General features: G+C 41.0%; 2 protein-coding genes across 2 annotated transcripts; both read right to left on the reverse strand.

The window, feature by feature from the left end:
• Positions 1–1491: 1491 nt before the first annotated feature.
• On the reverse strand, positions 1492–2273 carry LOC104211562 (uncharacterized). The gene is made up of 2 exons (XM_070170177.1): positions 2256–2273; positions 1492–2160 (listed from the first exon to the last, which is right to left on the reverse strand). The coding sequence occupies exons 1-2, from the start codon at positions 2271–2273 to the stop codon at positions 1492–1494; spliced, it is 687 nt and encodes a 228-aa protein (XP_070026278.1).
• A 21-nt stretch (positions 2274–2294) lies between these two features.
• LOC138888327 (uncharacterized) lies at positions 2295–2945 on the reverse strand. The gene has a single exon (XM_070170178.1). The coding sequence runs from the start codon at positions 2943–2945 to the stop codon at positions 2295–2297; it is 651 nt and encodes a 216-aa protein (XP_070026279.1).
• Positions 2946–17515: the final 14570 nt, after the last annotated feature.

The following is a 17515-nucleotide window of genomic DNA, read 5'->3' on the forward strand; positions in this document are numbered from 1 at the left end:
TGCTGATTTTAATTGCAATTGTGTTGAAGTTGATTGTGTTAGGTAGTTCTAAAGATTGTTATATAATGTAAGAAAATGAATGAAGCTTTTTGGTAGATTATGTATCCCTTTGTTAGAAATGAATGAAATCTTTTGGCAATTGTTAATGTTGTTTTGTTTGAGTTTGTTGTTGTGTGAGTTGAATGATTTTTTTGGCAATTATTAATGTTGTTTCGTTTGACTTTGTTGCTGTGTGAGCTGATAGTGCAGTTAAAACACACCTCAAATTGTGACTGATAAAACACTGAAACATAGTCAAATAGTGGCTGATATACAGCTCAAATACTGAAATTTTTCAGAAATAACAGCATACAAAAATGACAGCACAAATGCTTAACAACATACCAAAATAACAACATTCATACAACACTAAAGACACATCTGCCCAGAAATTATCAAACAACACTAAAAATATATTTCATCATAGAGTAAAGGTGTTCATTACAGTCACCTAATAGCAGCAGTCTACCTTAACAAAAATATACGTTGCCCAGTTTTACAGCATACCAAAATAATAGCAGGCTGCCTTAACAAAATAACAACACTAACAACAAACTTAAATAGCAGTTCCAAATTAACCTAACAACAGTTCTAAAATAAATTACAGTTCCAAAGGGAAATTACAGCAGTTCCAAAATAAATTAACAGTGACAATAACAAAATTCAGTGGTTGTTCTTGGATGTCTGGGATGATGAACTTGCTTGACTTAAATTGGATTTAGATGCGGCAGTTCTGGAACGAGTTGCAGCAGTTCTTTCAAGTTGTCTTCTAGTAATGACTGATCTACCATTCTATTTTACACCATTTCTTGGCTTGTATGTACACTCCAGAATATCTGTCGAGGACCTCTTTTCACCACCATGAGAGACCACTCTTGGCTTACCTCCACCACACTGCCAAAAAGAGAAAATATTCAGTAAAGTTGTTAAAGCAAACAAGATATAAAATTAACTTTGAACTACTAACAGAAAAACTTGTGAACCCGCCGCTTGATTGAAATAGTCCAAACCCAGAGATTCCCCTACCACTACCAGTTCCTCTTCCTCTACTAGCAGCAGTTCCTCTTCCTCTACCAGCAGGGCAGAAGTAGTTGTAGTTGAAGCTCTGCCAACAGTTCCTATTCCTCTTGCTCTGCCTCTTCCTCCACATCTTTGTATATATTAAGCATTTGCTGGAGTAGAATCTGCAGGCCTTACTTTCTTTGGGCAACTCCTCTTGTTGTGTCCATATCCACCACATTTTGAATATGCCATCTCCGTACCCCTTCTTGAAAGCTTTCCAGAAGTAGAATGTTCAGTTTCTTCTCTTCTTCTCTTCTTCTTTGGTCTGCTAGGCATCATTTTAATTGGTGGGGATTCAATTGGTGGATTGGTAGATGTTGGCCACATCTGCATGTTTGGCATAGGTTGGATGAATATTGAATATGCCTTCAGATAGGTGGATTTGTGGTACTAATGAGATATGTAGTTAATTGGGTCAATGTTCTTGAAATGCATAGCAGCAATTGCATGAGCACAAGGGATACCCTTCAGCATCCATGACCTGCATGTACAAGTTTGAGCTTGCATATTCACACAATACTTCAGCACCACTCTTAATGAGGTATCCTCAACCTCATTGCCATATTCACCATTCCACTTGATTGTACACCTCATAGATTGGGCCATGTTATCCTGATACACCTTCATAGCAATTGGGGATATATCACATATCCATGTATATGCAAACTCCCTCAATTTTCCTATTCTCTCCATCATCTTCACTCTAATTTCCTCCAACATTGTGATAATTGTCTTGTACCGAGCAGCAAGTATCCAAGCCTTAAATGTCTCACACATATTGTTGTCAATTATATCACATTTCCTGTCACAGTTGAAGTATGCTCTGCACCAGGTTTCATTGTTATACCTCAAGAGGCTCTCACATATCCCATTCCCAAGCATATTCAAACTGTCCAGGTGAAAATTCAGTTCTACCACACATGATGCTCTAGCACACCTCCAGAAGTTGTTTCTCCTCTCTAATCCTCTCCAATCTTTGGACCAGTTTGCTAATATATGTCTGGCACACCACCTATGTTCACTTTCAGGCAACACTTCTGATACAACTTTAAGCAATCCCTTAAACATAAAAAGAATTTAATTAGTTGCTAACAGAAACAGAAATTAGAAAAAATAAATATTGACAGAAAACAGAAACAGAAGAATATATTCACCTTTTGCATATCAGACATGATAGTAAGATCCCTTCCATCTTAAAGCTCTAAGTCATGAGTCACACACTTCATAAACCATGTCCAAGTGAAACTGTTTTCAACCTCTACAATGGCCCAAGCTATAGGAAACATCTGATTATTTCCATCCTTTGATACTGCTACAAGAAGTTGACCCTTATAAATGCCTTTCAGAACACAACCATCAAGGCCAATTATCCTTCTGCAACCTTCAGACCATCCTTTTTTCATAGCATAGAAGCAAACATAAAATGAATTGAAGACAAGCTTGCCTTCACCTTGGTCTTCTACCTTCACAACACAAGTTGTACCTGGATTTGTCTGTAATAGAATATCTCTATAATCATAGAGTCTCTTGAACTCAGCATGCACATCACCTATTATCTCCTTTAGAATTTTTGCTCTAGCTCTATGTACAGTAGACCTACCAACATACATGTCCAGTTCATCCTTAATGAGTTTCTTTAGCTCCCAAATTTTCATATTTGGTTGACACACAATCTTATCCTTGTAATGCTTTGCTAGGTATCTGGAGTTGCAAAGCTTGTTTTTATTTGTTTTGTAACACTTGTGGACAAGACAATACCTTTTTACCTTAAAATTGTTGGATCTGCCATCTTTGCTTGCAGCCAAGATCCATGGACATTTTGGTTGCATGCATCTTACCCTCATCCTACCAGGTTCATTAATATACTTTTTAATTTGAACTCCTTTCTGAATTGCATACTTACTAATAGCAGACCTAAATTGTTCAACACTCTAAAAAATCAGCCCCAACTCCCAAGTTATTTTCTTAACAGTTGGATCAAATATCAGGGCTTTCTTCCTCCTTTGGCAGCCATTTTCTCCTTATGTTCTTCATCAAATTCATCTTCAGCATCTGAAGACCCAAAGTAAGGCTCATCTGTCCCTACTAAGCCTGTGTACCTATCTTGCTTGCTACCAGTTCTTAATTCATCAAAACCAATATCAACTCTTGCATCACCTATGTTAATATCACCTCTATCTTTTGGCTTTTCACTCCTTTTCCTCCTATACTTCCTCAGTTCATCCCTACACTCTACAAATTCTTCATGAACATCAGATCCATAATCCTTATCATCAGGAACATGTAAATCTACTCCATCACTCTCATCACTATCACTATTGTCAAAGTCTGAATCATTCTCATTGTCATCCTCACCTTCACTATTATCAAAGTCTGATTCACTATCTACTCTACTCTCTTATTCTCTTGAAGGTACAAGGGCAGGAGCTGGTTCAGGAGACAGAGAAGGGGAAGGGGAAGGGGAAGGGGTAGGTTCATGAGCAGGGGCAGATTCAGATTCACTATCTTCCTCTTCTTCTAAGACAGTTGTGCTCTTAAAAGCTCCACTATTAGACCCACAAACCCCTTTACTAGCCTCATTTATATCAACAACACATAAAGGGGCAGCATGAGTCACATAAATATCTAAGGTATCCCTATATTCCAATTCATTACAAATGTCTAAAATATCCTTGTCTGTGAGAATATTTACTAATTTATTTGTCCTATCCATTGGACAAATATAAAACTCAGCCATATTTTGAAAGTCATAGATCCTACTGTAGTTCATCAGTTCAATAAGAGACAGTAAATCCACATCTACATCTAAAGTCAATGTTTGACTATCACCCACATAACGAGCAAAGTTACCAAGAACTAATACCCCATCATGGTACCACCTGAGGGCAATGACTTTAAAAGACATTATCTGCAAACAAATAAGGGACAAATAAATGGACTTTCTATATGCAACAATTGAAAATAAAGAACTACAGATGAAATATAAAAGTGGAGACAAAGACAAGAGCATATCACATTGTTCAAAGCAATGCTATTACAATAATCAGTTAAACCCTAACATTACACACGGTTTGCAAACACAAGATAAATCTTTTTTATAAAAAAACTATCTGTAAAGGCAACAAGACGACAACTTCACAGTGATATCGACAATGACAAAAGATTCCCCTTTTAAAAAGTCAGATAACCCTAAGCAAAATAGAAGAAATTTCAAAAAAACTTTAGGTTCAACCCACCCACTACTAAAATAAACGGGTAATGCAAGGAGAAGAAAATTACTAACCTATTAACTGCATAAATCCACCGAAAATCCACGATGAAAGCGTAGCTTGAGATGGTCGCCGGAATCGCCTTTATAGTAGCTCCTTCTAGATATATCGGATTTTGAGTACTGGCTTGGGTAAGTTTGGTTTTAACGCTTTTACCTTGTGGGTCTGGTAGGGTCAGTTAGGGTCGGGTAGGGTAGGGTTATTTATTATAAGGTAATGGGTTAAAATTAAGTAAAGTCAAACGCGTGACATACACGGATGTCTTATTAACAGGATCTGGTCAAAGGAGGTGGGTACTAGATACACTTTAGAAAGGTTTCTTGTGTAAGGTTATTATCGTCCACAGAAAGTGTGTAAGGGGGATTTGGGCCAAAGGTTGGGTGGTAAACTATGTATTAAACCTATTGTTAAATATATGTCGTTATGTAATGATAAAAAAATGCCACTTAATGAAACGATTGATTTGGTGTAGTTGCATCGCTATCTATTTTTTTTTCTCATCTTTGTCTTTTTATTAAATAATCATATTATATCCTTTGCCCTACCTTTTATATAATAATTTTATCTCGTACATTACTTATTTTTATAATATTACAAGTTTATTCTTCATAGTGTTAGTGCATGATATCATGAAACGGCGGCAACCAATACAATCTATCCAACTATTGTATACATCAAAACGATACAATAAAATATTACACGGTGCATTATAAACGATACATAACAATCATCAAAACAAGCTATTGGGCAAAACCAGAAATATTTATTCAAATTTTGTACATTTTGGTTTTTGAATTTTAGATTTTCGAATATCCATCCGAGATTTGTATAACTTATATTTAGTCCTACCCATTAGATACTAGCCCATACTTTGTATTAAGTCCAAGACCCTACTAATTTTTAGATTTTCTTTACGTCCATAATACTTTTTATGTGCACATATTTTTACTATGTTTGGACTTGTTTATTCTCAAGCCCTTATCTATTGCTAGGAATTTATCTTAATCGTTTCATTGTTTGCATGAATACCTATTTGAATTATTGTAGTGAAGTGTGGAATTATTTAGGAAATTGTATAGGATAAAATATGTTTATATTAAATATTTGCATAATAAAGCGACACGTGTAGCCGAAGGCAGAAGGCAGCCAGGTCCGAAGACGACAATATCGCTTGTCCCCGAAAGGAATTATGCTCTTAAAAGCGAGATAAATGCCTGCCACCCGGTGATATTTAATGGAGAATATTCTATAGCATTAAGTATGTAGTCCGTTATAGAGAATATGGCATGTACTACATATTGTTACACATTCTTCAATGCCCTCCATAATTATCATTTAAGAGGGGCTCGATCCTAGGACCTTGCTCCCTAGGTACCACTATAAATAGGTATTCCAACAACCATTTTAAGGGAGAGAATTTTCTGAGAAGCTTATGATATATATTGTTCAAAGCTCAGTAATATTTTATCTTCTTGCTTATTAATATTGTTACTGTTGCCTCCGGAAGCTCTACTCCCTGAACCAAGATTTCTATTGTCTTATCTCGATTTTCATGCTAAGTCTTACATTCTTGTTTAATTTATTTATCATTTTGGGATAAAATCGATTCACTTGTCTATAAACCACGTACAAATTCAACTATACCGTTTTACGAGTAAATAGTTTAGTACTCACCGTGAGGCTAGACAATTGTATAATTGAGTTGATCCTTTTAATAACCTGTTTGATTCTTTGTTCTTAGCAAAAATCATAGAAAATGGTAGGTAACGATGTCAACATCGCACACAACATTGAGTCCCATGAAAATCAGCCTCAGCATGAAGATACAATCAGTGATACCCGCAATGAGGGGGATGAGGACACACCAGTCGACAATGAACAATATATGCGACATGTTCGAGAGGCAACTCCTGATGATGTTGAAGACGAGCACGTCGTTGAAACAGTAAGGATCATGATAGAGCAACAAAAAGCCATTATGGGTCACCTTTCACGACGGGACCAGGTCATGACGGAGTTGAACCAGGCGTTGTTGGGTGCTTCCAATAATGCGAATGGACGAGGTCCAGTTCCTCCTGGTGCTCCTGTAAATCAAATAATGCAGAGGGTCGACAACAATACCCCGAAGGGGGAAGTCGGATTCGATAGGGACGAGGGGAATGGTAGCGGATCTAGTAACAACAATGAGAATGATCCCTTTAAAACCAAAATCATGCGGTTTATGACGGAAATAAATGCCTAAATGGATCAAATTTCGGTCGCACCACCAGTGTTGAAAGGACCGGATTCAAGGAAATATACTCAACTGCCGTTCAAACTAAGCATGGTACCAGAATTGATCCTAAAAGGGTTCAAAATACTAGACGTGTCGAAGTATGATAGAAGTTCGAATACTCAAGAGCACATCACCACCTATACAATGGCGGTAAAAGGGAACAATTTGGCTCCCCACGAGATTGAATCGGTCTTATTGAAGAAATTCAGGGAGACCTTCACGAAGGGAGCCCTAACATGGTATTCGCTTTTGCCCAAGCACTCAATATATTACTTCGAGATACTCGCGGATTCTTTTATCAAGGCCCATGTCTGGGCCAGAAGGGTATAGGCCCGAAAGGCCGACATATCTAGGATTGCATAAGAAGAGTCCGAATTGTTGCGGGAGTTCGTGATCAGATTTTAGAAGGAAAGGATTGTTCTACCGGCCGTATCGGACGAATGGGCAGCTGAAGCATTCACTAACAGTCTGAACCGAGAAGTCTTGACACTTCCCGAAAATTAAAAGAAAGCCTGCTCGAGTTCCAGGCAACAACATGGGCATATATTTACAACTGGTACGAGTCAAAGATAAGAATTGAGGATGATCAGCTTGATTTTCCGGCATCAACCAAAGGTCGAGACCGGGAGAAGAATAAGGAGAAGTCAAAGGATGATTTCAATGCCGATCGACGATCTTCAAGAGGTAGGTTTTTGCCCTATGAAAGGGCCGAAGGACACAGTAGAGGTTTTCGGTCGGCGGATAGATTTGCAACCGATAGGAGAGCTGATCGCGACCGGAATAACAGATCACTACAAGAAAAGGAGAAATCGGGTTCCCGAGACTCCTCCTACCCTAGGCTTTCCAAATACAACTTCAATGTCAGCGTAGTGGAGCTAGTATCGACTGTGAGGAATATTAAGGAAGCACGATTTCCAAAGCCAATGAGATCTGATCCCATTCAAATGAATGCTAATTTGTGGTGCGAACACCATAGGACCAACAACTACCAGATTGGGGAATGCCAACATCAATACGAGGAGGTGACAACATTGATGAATAACACTCATCTCAGAGAACTCTTGAGTGATCGGCTAAAAATAATAACGTCTGTAATTGTGATAACGTGAAACTTTCGAAAGTAGGAGAAGATCCTCCATGTTTGACGATCAACATGATTTTTTGGAGGAAAGAGATTAATGGTGTGACATTTACTACGTCAAAAATGACGAAAGTGTTATTGACCAATAGTAAGAGACTTCGGAAAGTCGTTGTGGATTACATCAATTTCATGGAGGAAGACACAAATGGACTACTGATGCCACATAATGATGCATTGGTAATCTCTTTAAATGTCTTAGATTTTAAAATTAAACATATTTTAGTGGACCTAGGAAGTTCGGCCAATATTATCCAGTGGAGGTGCTGGAGTAAGCCAAGCTCATTGGGAGTATCATTTCAGCCACAAAACTCCTCGCCGGGTCCAACCTAGCAAGCGTGACAAACCGAGGAGCGATCTTGCTACCCACGAATTCTGAAGGGTGATGAAGATGACCCTTTTCGAGGTAGTGGATGGCGCTATGGGCTATAATATTATCTTGGGGAGACTGTGGTTGCACGAGATGAAGGTTGTGCCATCAACATATCATCAATTGTTGAAATTCCTAACTCCCGAGGGAATTAAACAAAATAGGAGGTGACCAACCTGCAACAAGGGAGATGAATGCAATCTCAGTTTCCAGTAGCAAAGGGAAGGAGCTTGCAGCAAAGCAATTACAAGAACTGACACCTGCTCCCATGCTGAACAAAGTCAACCAGGGGGAGGTCAGAATCCTATTAGGTACCAAGGTATTTCCAAGTACCAGAAGAATGGACGCAACAAAGTCCACAGCGGAAGAACTTGAGCAAGTCGCATTGTTCAAAAAGTTCTTGGAGAGGAAGTTCCACTTGGGGACGAGACTAAACCCCCATCTCATGTCAGAATTTATAGAATTTCTAAAATTTAACGTTGACTGTTTTGTATGGTTGCTTGCGGATATGACAGGTATCCCGACGAAAGTGGCTATGCACAAACTCAGCCTAGATCCTAACATCCCTCTAGTAAGGTAGGGAAAACGTCCTATTGTTGAGGTTAGAAACAAATTCGTCAAAGAAGAGGTAACTCATTTGCTCGATATTAGTTCAATCCGAGAGGTAAAGTAACCTGACTAGCTAGCTAACATAGTAGTAGTTCCAAAGAAGAATAACACATTTCGCATGTGCGTAGACTATAAGGATCTAAATAAGGCGTGCCTAAAAGACTTGTTCACATTGCCAAACACTGATCAAATAATTGATACGACGGCCGAGCACGAGTTAACGAGTTTCCATGATGCTTACTCCGGGTAAAACCAAATCAGGATGAACCTGGAGGATAGGAAAAAATTTCGTTCATAACGAACTTTGGCATATATTGCTATAATGTGATGCCTTTCGGGCTAAAAAATATCGAAGCCACTTATCAGCGGCTAGTAAACAAAATTCTTGAAAAGCGAAGAGGGAAAACCATGGAAGTTTACATAGAATATATGCTGGTTAAATCTTTGAACACAAGTGATCATCTTAAACACTTGCAAGAAAATTTTGACATCCTAAGAAAGCACAACATGAAGCTTAACCCTGAGAAATGTGCATTCGGAGTTAGCTCTGGTAAGTTCTTGGGATTCCTGGTGTTGCAAAGGGGTATCGAAGTCAACCTCGATAAAATTAAAGCCATTGAAGACATCGTTGACTAGCTATCAAGCGTGAAAGAGGTTTAAAGGCTGACAGAAAGACTGGCTGCTTTAAGTAGATTCATTTCCCGATCTTCAAAAAAATGCAATCACTTCTTTTCGCTCCTAAAAAAGAAGAACAACTTTGAGTGGAATCTAGAATGTCAGCAGTCCTTAAAGGATTTGGAAAGGTATTTGTCGAGTCCTCCGCTACTCTCAAAACTAGAGGAAGGCGAACGACTATTGTCTGCTTAGCTGTCTCGGAGGTAGTGGTAAGTGCCATTTTAGTCCGTGAGGATGAAGGTACACAGTCTCCTATCTATTATGTCAGTAAAATTTTAACGGGAACAAAAACTCGCTACCGACATTTGGAAAAATATGCCTTGGCTCTCGTAGTTGCCGCTCGAAAGTTTAAGCCTTATTTCCTACGTCATCCAATAGCCATGGTGGCCACTTTTTCACTGCGGAATATTCTTCATAAACCTGAACTTTCAGGTAGGCTGGCCAAAGTGGGCAGTTAAAACGAGTGAATTTAACATAGAGTATAAACCTAGGACTGTGATTAAGTCACAAGTTTTGACCGACTTTGTAACGGCCCGCTCGGTCGTTTTGCCTTTTAGAACCTCGTTCCCATAAAAAAAACTTCCCATGCTTGCTTTTGCTAATTTTTGACCTGCGGAGACGGTTGGTTCGAGATTTGGAAGAGTTTGGAGTGAAATATGCCCATTTGATTCCTTAGAATTTTCTTAAAAGACTAAGTTTGACTTTGGTCAACATTTTGAGCAAACGGGTACGGATTCATAATTTGACGATCCCGTAGTGTCCGTGGGAAAATATGGGACCTGGGCGTATACCCGGAATCGAATTCCGAGGTCCCTAACCTGAGTAATGAATTTTTATTTGAAATTATTAATATGCAGGTTTAAGGATTTAAAGAAACTAATTAATGATTAATTTCATAGGTATCAGGCTCGTATGTTGGTTCTGAAGCCTAGTACAGGTCCGAAATATCATTTAAGACTTGCCTGTAAAATTTGGAGTCATCCGAGTAGTTTAAGGGCGTTTTGGCCCGTTAGAGGAAAATTAAGAACTTGAAGTTCATAAGTTTGATTCATTTGGTTTTAAGGGGTGATTTCTAGATTTAGTATTGTTTCAGGTGTTCCGAAGGTTTGAGTAGGTCCTTCTCGTGATTTCAGACTTGTCGGTATATTCGGGCGGGGGCCGGGAGCCCTGAGCGTCAATCGGACGAGGCTCGAGTGAAGTGAAATTTTTTTAGAAGAGTTGAAGCTGCTACTTCTGTCATAACCGCACCTGCAGTTGGTGGACCGCAGGTGCGAGACCGCAGAAACGGTCCTTTCATCGTAGATATGGCCCAGGGCAGGCCAGGCCAGGAACCGCAGAAGCGGCTCCGAAGCCGCAGATGCAGCCTCAAGACCGTAGAAGCGGCCCCATCCATTTTAGCCCCTTTCGCAGATGCGGTCCTCTTCTCGCAGATGCGGGACCGCACCAAACCGCAGAAGCAAAAATCGCTGAGGCAGTGAGGTTCATTTAATACGGGTTCTAAGTCATTTTTATCACTTTTTCACTCTTCCATTGGCGATTTTAGAGCTTTTGAGAGAAGATCTTCACCTAGCATTTTGAGGTAAGTGTGTTCTACCTATTTCTAGTTTAGTGATTTTGTCTTGGGTAGATTAAACACTAGTATTAAAGTGAAATCATGAGGTTAGAGCAAAAACCTAGGATTTTTAGTAAAAGTTAGATTTAATCACGAAATTTGCTATGGAATAAATTAGAACTCATATATTATCGATCCTTAGGTTATAGAGAACAACTTCTTTCGAAAAATTTCAAAATCCGGGCACGTGGGCCCAAGGTTGGATTTTAGGAAACTTGTGTTAAAGGTTGGGAAATTGCTTAAATAGCTAGAATTCAATCTTGTGAACCTATATTGACTAGTTCTTACCTCATTTAACTAGTTTGGGATCGTTCGGCTCCGAATTGAGGGCTTGGACTCGCTCTTGGTATTGGAAGTGTACTTTGGAGCGAGGTGAGTCTCCTTTCTAACCTTGTAAGAGAGAATTCTCCCCATAAGTGTAATAATGGAATTAACTGCTATTATATGTGGGGGATACGTACGCACTAGGTGACGAGAGTCCGTGCGTAGCTACTACTATGTTAAATCCGGGTAGTCTTGGAACCAAAAGCATGCTCTACGTGATATTCTTGTAACTTGATGATAAATTCGGATTCGTATAAATTATTTTGATTAAGGTAAATGAGACTAGTGGAGGAACCTTATCCTATATGGCCTTTTAAAAGAGAATTTGGATATTCCTGTGAATAACTACCCCTCCAATATATATATATATATATCCGTGTCTGCTTGTTGATGAGCTTATTTATATTTGACCACGTCGCACATGTGATTCGCGAGCGGGGTAATAGATGCATCTATGGTTCGAGTTGTTCGACCCTCGGCAGTGCACACCTTACTTTTATGTTGGATCGGGCCGTACGTCCCTCGGTGTTATTTGTGCATGCTTTACTTAGAGGTGGAGGGAAGGCTGGTAGGGGTCGTCCTAGAGGTGGATGTCAGGCAGGGAGAGGTCAGTCAACTATTGCTCAATCAGGTGGAGGCCAGCCAACCGACGCTCCAGCCAGATTCTATGCCCTTTCAGCCAGGCCAGATGCATTGGCCTCAGATGCCGTCATCACATGTATTATCTCCACCAGCGGTAGAAATGCTTTGGTATTATTTAACCTAAGGTCTACTTATTCATATGTATCATCTTTGTTTTCTCATTTTTGGTTATTTCTTCTGAGCCTTTAGGCACTCCTGTTCATGTGTCCACTCATGTGGGTGATTCTGTGGTTGTTGATCGGATCTACCGGTCCTGTGTGGTCACATTCTGCGGTTTCAAGACTAGAGCAGATCTCTTATTGCTTGATATGATCGATTTTGAGGTCATCCTGGTCATGGATTGGTTATCTCCATATCACGCCATCCTAGATTGCCATGCCAAGACTATTTCACTAGTGATGCCAGGGTTACCGAGGTTGGAGTGGAAGTGATCCATAGTTGATACACCTAGTCGGGTTATTTCCTTCCTGAAGGCTCGGCATATGGTCGAGAAGGGGTGTTTGACTTATCTAGTTTATGTTCGGGACACCACCGTAGAGTCTCCGATGATTGATTCAGTTCCAGTAGTTCGGGAGTTCGCCGATGTGTTTCCTTCTGATCTTCCGGGCATGCCACCGGATCGTGATATTGATTTCTGTATTGATTTGGCTCCAGGCACCCAACCTATATTTATTCCACCGTACTGTATGGCCCTTAAAGAGTTGAAAGAGTTGAAGGAGCAGCTTAAGGAGTTGTTAGCGAAGGGGTTTGTTGGGCCTAGTGTATCACCTTGGGGTGCACCGATGTTATTTGTAAAGAAGAAGGATGGGACTATGCAGATATGCATTGATTACCGCCAGTTGAACAAAGTCACCATCAAGAACAAGTATCCGTTGTCTCGTATCGATGATTTGTTCGACCAATTGTAGGGTGCTAGGGTGTTCTCTAAGATAGACTTGAGGTCAGGGTACCATCAGCTGAAGATTCGGGACTCGGATGTTCCGAAGACTGCATTCCGGACTAGATATGGCCATTATGAGTTTTTGGTAATGTCCTTTGGCTTGACTAATGCCCCAACAACATATATGGACTTGATGAACAGGGTGTTCAGGCCTTATATTGATTCATTTGTCATCATTTTCATTGACGACATCTTGATATACTCCCGTAGCTTAGGGGAGCATGAGCAACATTTGAGAGTAGTTCTTCAGACCTTGCGAGAGTAGAAGCTATATGCTAAGTTCTCCAAGTGTAAGTTTTGGCTAGAGTCGGTGGTATTCTTGGGGCATGTTATGTCAGGATAGGGTATTAAGGTGGATCCCAAGAAGATCGAGGCCGTTTAAAGTTGGCCACGCCCTACCTTAGTGACCGAGATCAGGAGTTTCCTGGGGTTAGCAGGTTACTACAGACGATTCGTACAGGGCTTTTCATCTATTGCATCACCTTTGACTAGATTGACCCAGAAGGGTGCTCCTTTCCGTTAGTCTGATGATTGTGAGGAGAGCTTCTAGAAGCTCAAGACAGCTTTGACTACAGCGCCGGTTCTTGTATTACCTTTCGGCTCGGGGATGTATACGGTATATTGCGATGCTTTACGCGTTGGCTTGGGATGTGTATTGATGCAGGAGGGGCGAGTTATTGCATACGCTTCGCGTCAGCTGAAGGTTCATGAGAAGAATTATCCTGTGCACAATCTAGAGTTGGCCGCGATTGTTCATGCCCTTAAGATATGGAGACATTATCTATATGGGGTGTCATGTGAGGTCTATTCTAATCAGCGCAGTTTGCAGCATATATTCAAGCAGAGGGGTCTTAATTTGAGGCAGTGCAGGTGGCTTGAGTTACTGAAGGATTATGACATCACCATTCTTTATCATCCAGGCAAGGCAAATGTGGTCGCGGATGCCTTGAGCAGAAAGGCGAAGAGTATGGGTAGCTTGGCATTCATTCCAGCAGCGGGGAGGTCACTAGCTTTGGACATTCAGTCCTTGGCTAACAGACTTGTGAGGTTGGACATTTCAGAGCCTAGCCGAGTTCTTACTTGTGTGGTTGCTCAGTCTTCATTATTGGGGCAGATCAATGCCCGATAGTTCGATGATCCACATTTGGCAGTTCCCGAGAGATGGTACTTTAAGGAGGTGCCAAGGAGGTTTCTATTGGCGAGGATGGTGTTTTACGAATCCAGGGTCGTTTATGTGTTCCTAATATTGATGGCCTGAGGGAGAGGATTCTATAGGAGGCGCACAGTTCACGGTATTCCATTCATCCGGGTGCTACGAAGATGTACCGTGACTTGAGGTAGCATTATTGGTGGCGGAGGATGAAGAAAGACATAGTGGAGTATGTAGCCAGGTATTTGAATTTCTAGCAGGTCAAGTATGAACACCATAGGCCGGGTGGCCTACTTCAGCAGATGTCTATACCAAAGTGGAAGTGGGAGCACATCACCATGGATTTCGTAGTTGGGTTGCCGTGGACCTTGCGGAAGTTTGATTCAGTATGGGTCATTGTTGAGGTTGACCAAATCATCCCACTTCATCCCAGTGGCGACTACTTACACAGCAGAGAAGTATGATCAGATTTATATTCAGGAGATAATCCGGTTGCACGGTGTGCATGTTTCCATCATGTTAGATAAAGGCCCTCAGTTCACTTCCCATTTTTGGAGGGCAGTTCAGAGTGAGTTGGGGACCGGTGTAGAGCTCAGCACAACATTCCATTCTCAGACCGACGGGTAGTCGGAACGGACATTTCAGATTTTGGAGGACATGCTCAGTGCATGTGTGATTGACTTTGGAGGGCAGTGGGATCAGTTCTTTCCCTTAGCGTAATTTGCATACAACAACTATCAGTCTAGCATAGAGATGGCTCCATACGAGGCTTTATATGGTCAATGTTGTTGTTCTCCTATCGGGTGGTTTGAGCCTGGTGAGGCTAAGTTGTACGGTACAGATTTGGTATAGGATGCCTTGGATAAGGTGAAGTTGATCCAGGAGAGGCTTCGCATAGCTCAGTCCAGATAGGAGAGTTACGCGGATCAAAAGGCGCGTGATGTATCATTCATGGTTGGCGAGAAGGTTCTCTTTAAAGTCTCACCAATGAAAGGCATTATGAGGTTCGGGAAGAAGGGCAAGTTGAGCCCAAGGTTTATTGATCCCTTTGAGGTGTTGAGGCAAGTTGGGGAGGTTGCCTATGAGCTTGCTTTACCCCCAGCCTATCGGGGGTATACCTAGTTTTACATGTATCGATGCTTCGGAAGTATCATGCCGACTTGTCCTTTGTGTTAGACATCAGTACTATTCAGCTGGATGAGAGTTTGGGTTATGAGGAGGAGCCAGTTGCCATTGTTGATAGACAGGATCGCCAATTGAGGTCCAAGTGGATTTCTGCAGTGAGGGTCCAGTGGAGGGGCCAACCAGTCAAGGAGGCAACCTGGGAGTCCGAGGAGGACATGCGGAGCAGATATCCACATTTATTCAGCAGCTTAGGTACTTTTCTATGTTCGTTCGAGGATGAACGTTTGTTTAAGAGGTGGAGAATGTAATGACCTGCCCGGTCGTTTTGCCTTTTAGAAACCTGTTCCATTAAATAAACTTCCCTTGCTTGCTTTAGCTAATTTTTGACCTGCGGGGACGGTTGGTTCAGGATTTGGAAGAGTTTGGAGTGAAATATGCTCATTTGATTCCTTAGAATTTTCTTAAAAGACTAAGTTTGACTTTGGTCAATATTTTGAGCAAACGTGCCCGGATTTGTGATTTGACGGTCCTGGAGGGTCCGTGCGAAAATATGGGACCTGGGCATATGCATGGAATCGAATTCCGAGGTCCCTAGCCCGAGTAATGAATTTTTATTTGAAATTGTTAATCTGAAGTTTTAAGGATTTATAATTAATGATTGATTTCATAGGTATCGGGCTCGTATGTTGGTCCAAAGCTCGGTATAGGTCCGAAATATTATTTAAGACTTTCCTGTAAAATTTGGAGTCAATCCGAGTAGTTTAAGGGCGTTTTGGCCCGTTAGAGGAAAATTAAGAACTTGAAGTTCATAAGTTTGATTCATTTGGTTTAGGGGGTGATTTCTAGATTTAGCATTGTTTTTGGTGTTCCGAAGGTTCGAGTAGGTCCATCTCGTGTTTTCATACTTGTCGGTATGTTCGGGCGGGCCCCGGAAGCCCCAAGCGTCAATCGGACGAGGCTCGAGTGAAGTGGAAATTTTTGAGAAGAGCTGAAGCTGCTGCTTCTGTCATAACCGCACATGCAGTTGGTGGACCGGAGGTGCGAGACTGCAGAAGCGGTCCTTTCATCGCAGATACAGCCCAGGGCAGGCCAGGCCAGGAACCGCAGAAGCGGCTCCCAAGCCGCAAATGCGGCCTCATGACTGCAGAGGCGGTCCCAGCCATTTTAGCCCCTTTCACAGATGTGGTCCTCTTCTCGCAGATGCGGGACCGCACCAGACCGTAGATGCGAAAATCGCTGAGGCGGTGAGGTTAATTTAATACGGGTTCTAAATCATTTTTATCACTTTTTCACTCTTCCATTAGCGATTTTAGAGCTTTTGAGAGAAGATCTTCACCTAGCATCTTGAGGTAAGTGTGTTCTACCTATTTCTAGTTTAGTGATTTTGTCTTGGGTAGATTAAACACTAGTATTAAAGTGAAATCATGGGGTTAGAGCAAAAACCTAGGATTTTTAGTAAAAGTTAGATTTAACCATGAAATTTGCTATGGAATAAATTAGAACTCATATATTATCGATCCTTAGGTTATAGAGAACAACTTCCTTCGAAAAATTTCGAAATCCGGGCCCATGGGCCCAAGGTCAGATTTTAGGAAACTTGTGTTAAAGGTTGGGAAATTGCTTAAATAGCTAGAATTCGATCTTGTGAACCTATATTGACTAGTTCCTCATTTAACTAGTTTGGGATCGTTCGGCTCCGAATTGAGGGCTTGGACTCGCTCTTGGTATTGGAAGTGCACTTTGGAGCGAGGTGAATCTCTTTTCTAACCTTGTAAGAGAGAATTCTCCCCATAAGTGTAATAATGGAATTAATTGGTATTATATGCGGGGGCTACGTACGCACTAGGTGACGAGAGTCCGTGCGTAGCTACTACTATGTTAAATCCGGGTAGTCTTGGAACCAAAAGCATGCTCTACGTGATATTCTTGTAACTTGATGATAAATTCAGATTCGTATAAATTATTTTGATTAAGGTAAATGAGACTAGTGGAGGAACCTTATCCTGTATGGTCTTTTAAAAGAGAATTTGGATATTCCTGTGAATAACTACCCCTCAAATATATATATATATATATTCTTGTCTGCTTGTTGATGAGCTTATTTATATTTGACCACGTCGCACGTGTGATTCGCGAGCGGGGTAATAGATGCATCTATGGTTCGAGCCGTTCGACCCTCGGCAGTGCACACCTTACTTTTATGTTGGATCGGGCCGTACGTCCTTCGGTGTTATTTGCGCATGCTTTACTTAGTATTTCTCGGTGGACTGAACTTTATATATGCC

The sequence above is a fragment of the Nicotiana sylvestris genome, chromosome 3 (assembly GCF_000393655.2).
Source record: "Nicotiana sylvestris chromosome 3, ASM39365v2, whole genome shotgun sequence".
Lineage (NCBI taxonomy): Eukaryota > Viridiplantae > Streptophyta > Magnoliopsida > Solanales > Solanaceae > Nicotiana > Nicotiana sylvestris.

Coding starts and splice junctions, on each gene's coding strand:
- LOC138888327 (XM_070170178.1), bottom strand. CDS start 2,945: ATGAGGGTAAGATGCATGCAACCAAAATGTCCATGGATCTTGGCTGCA.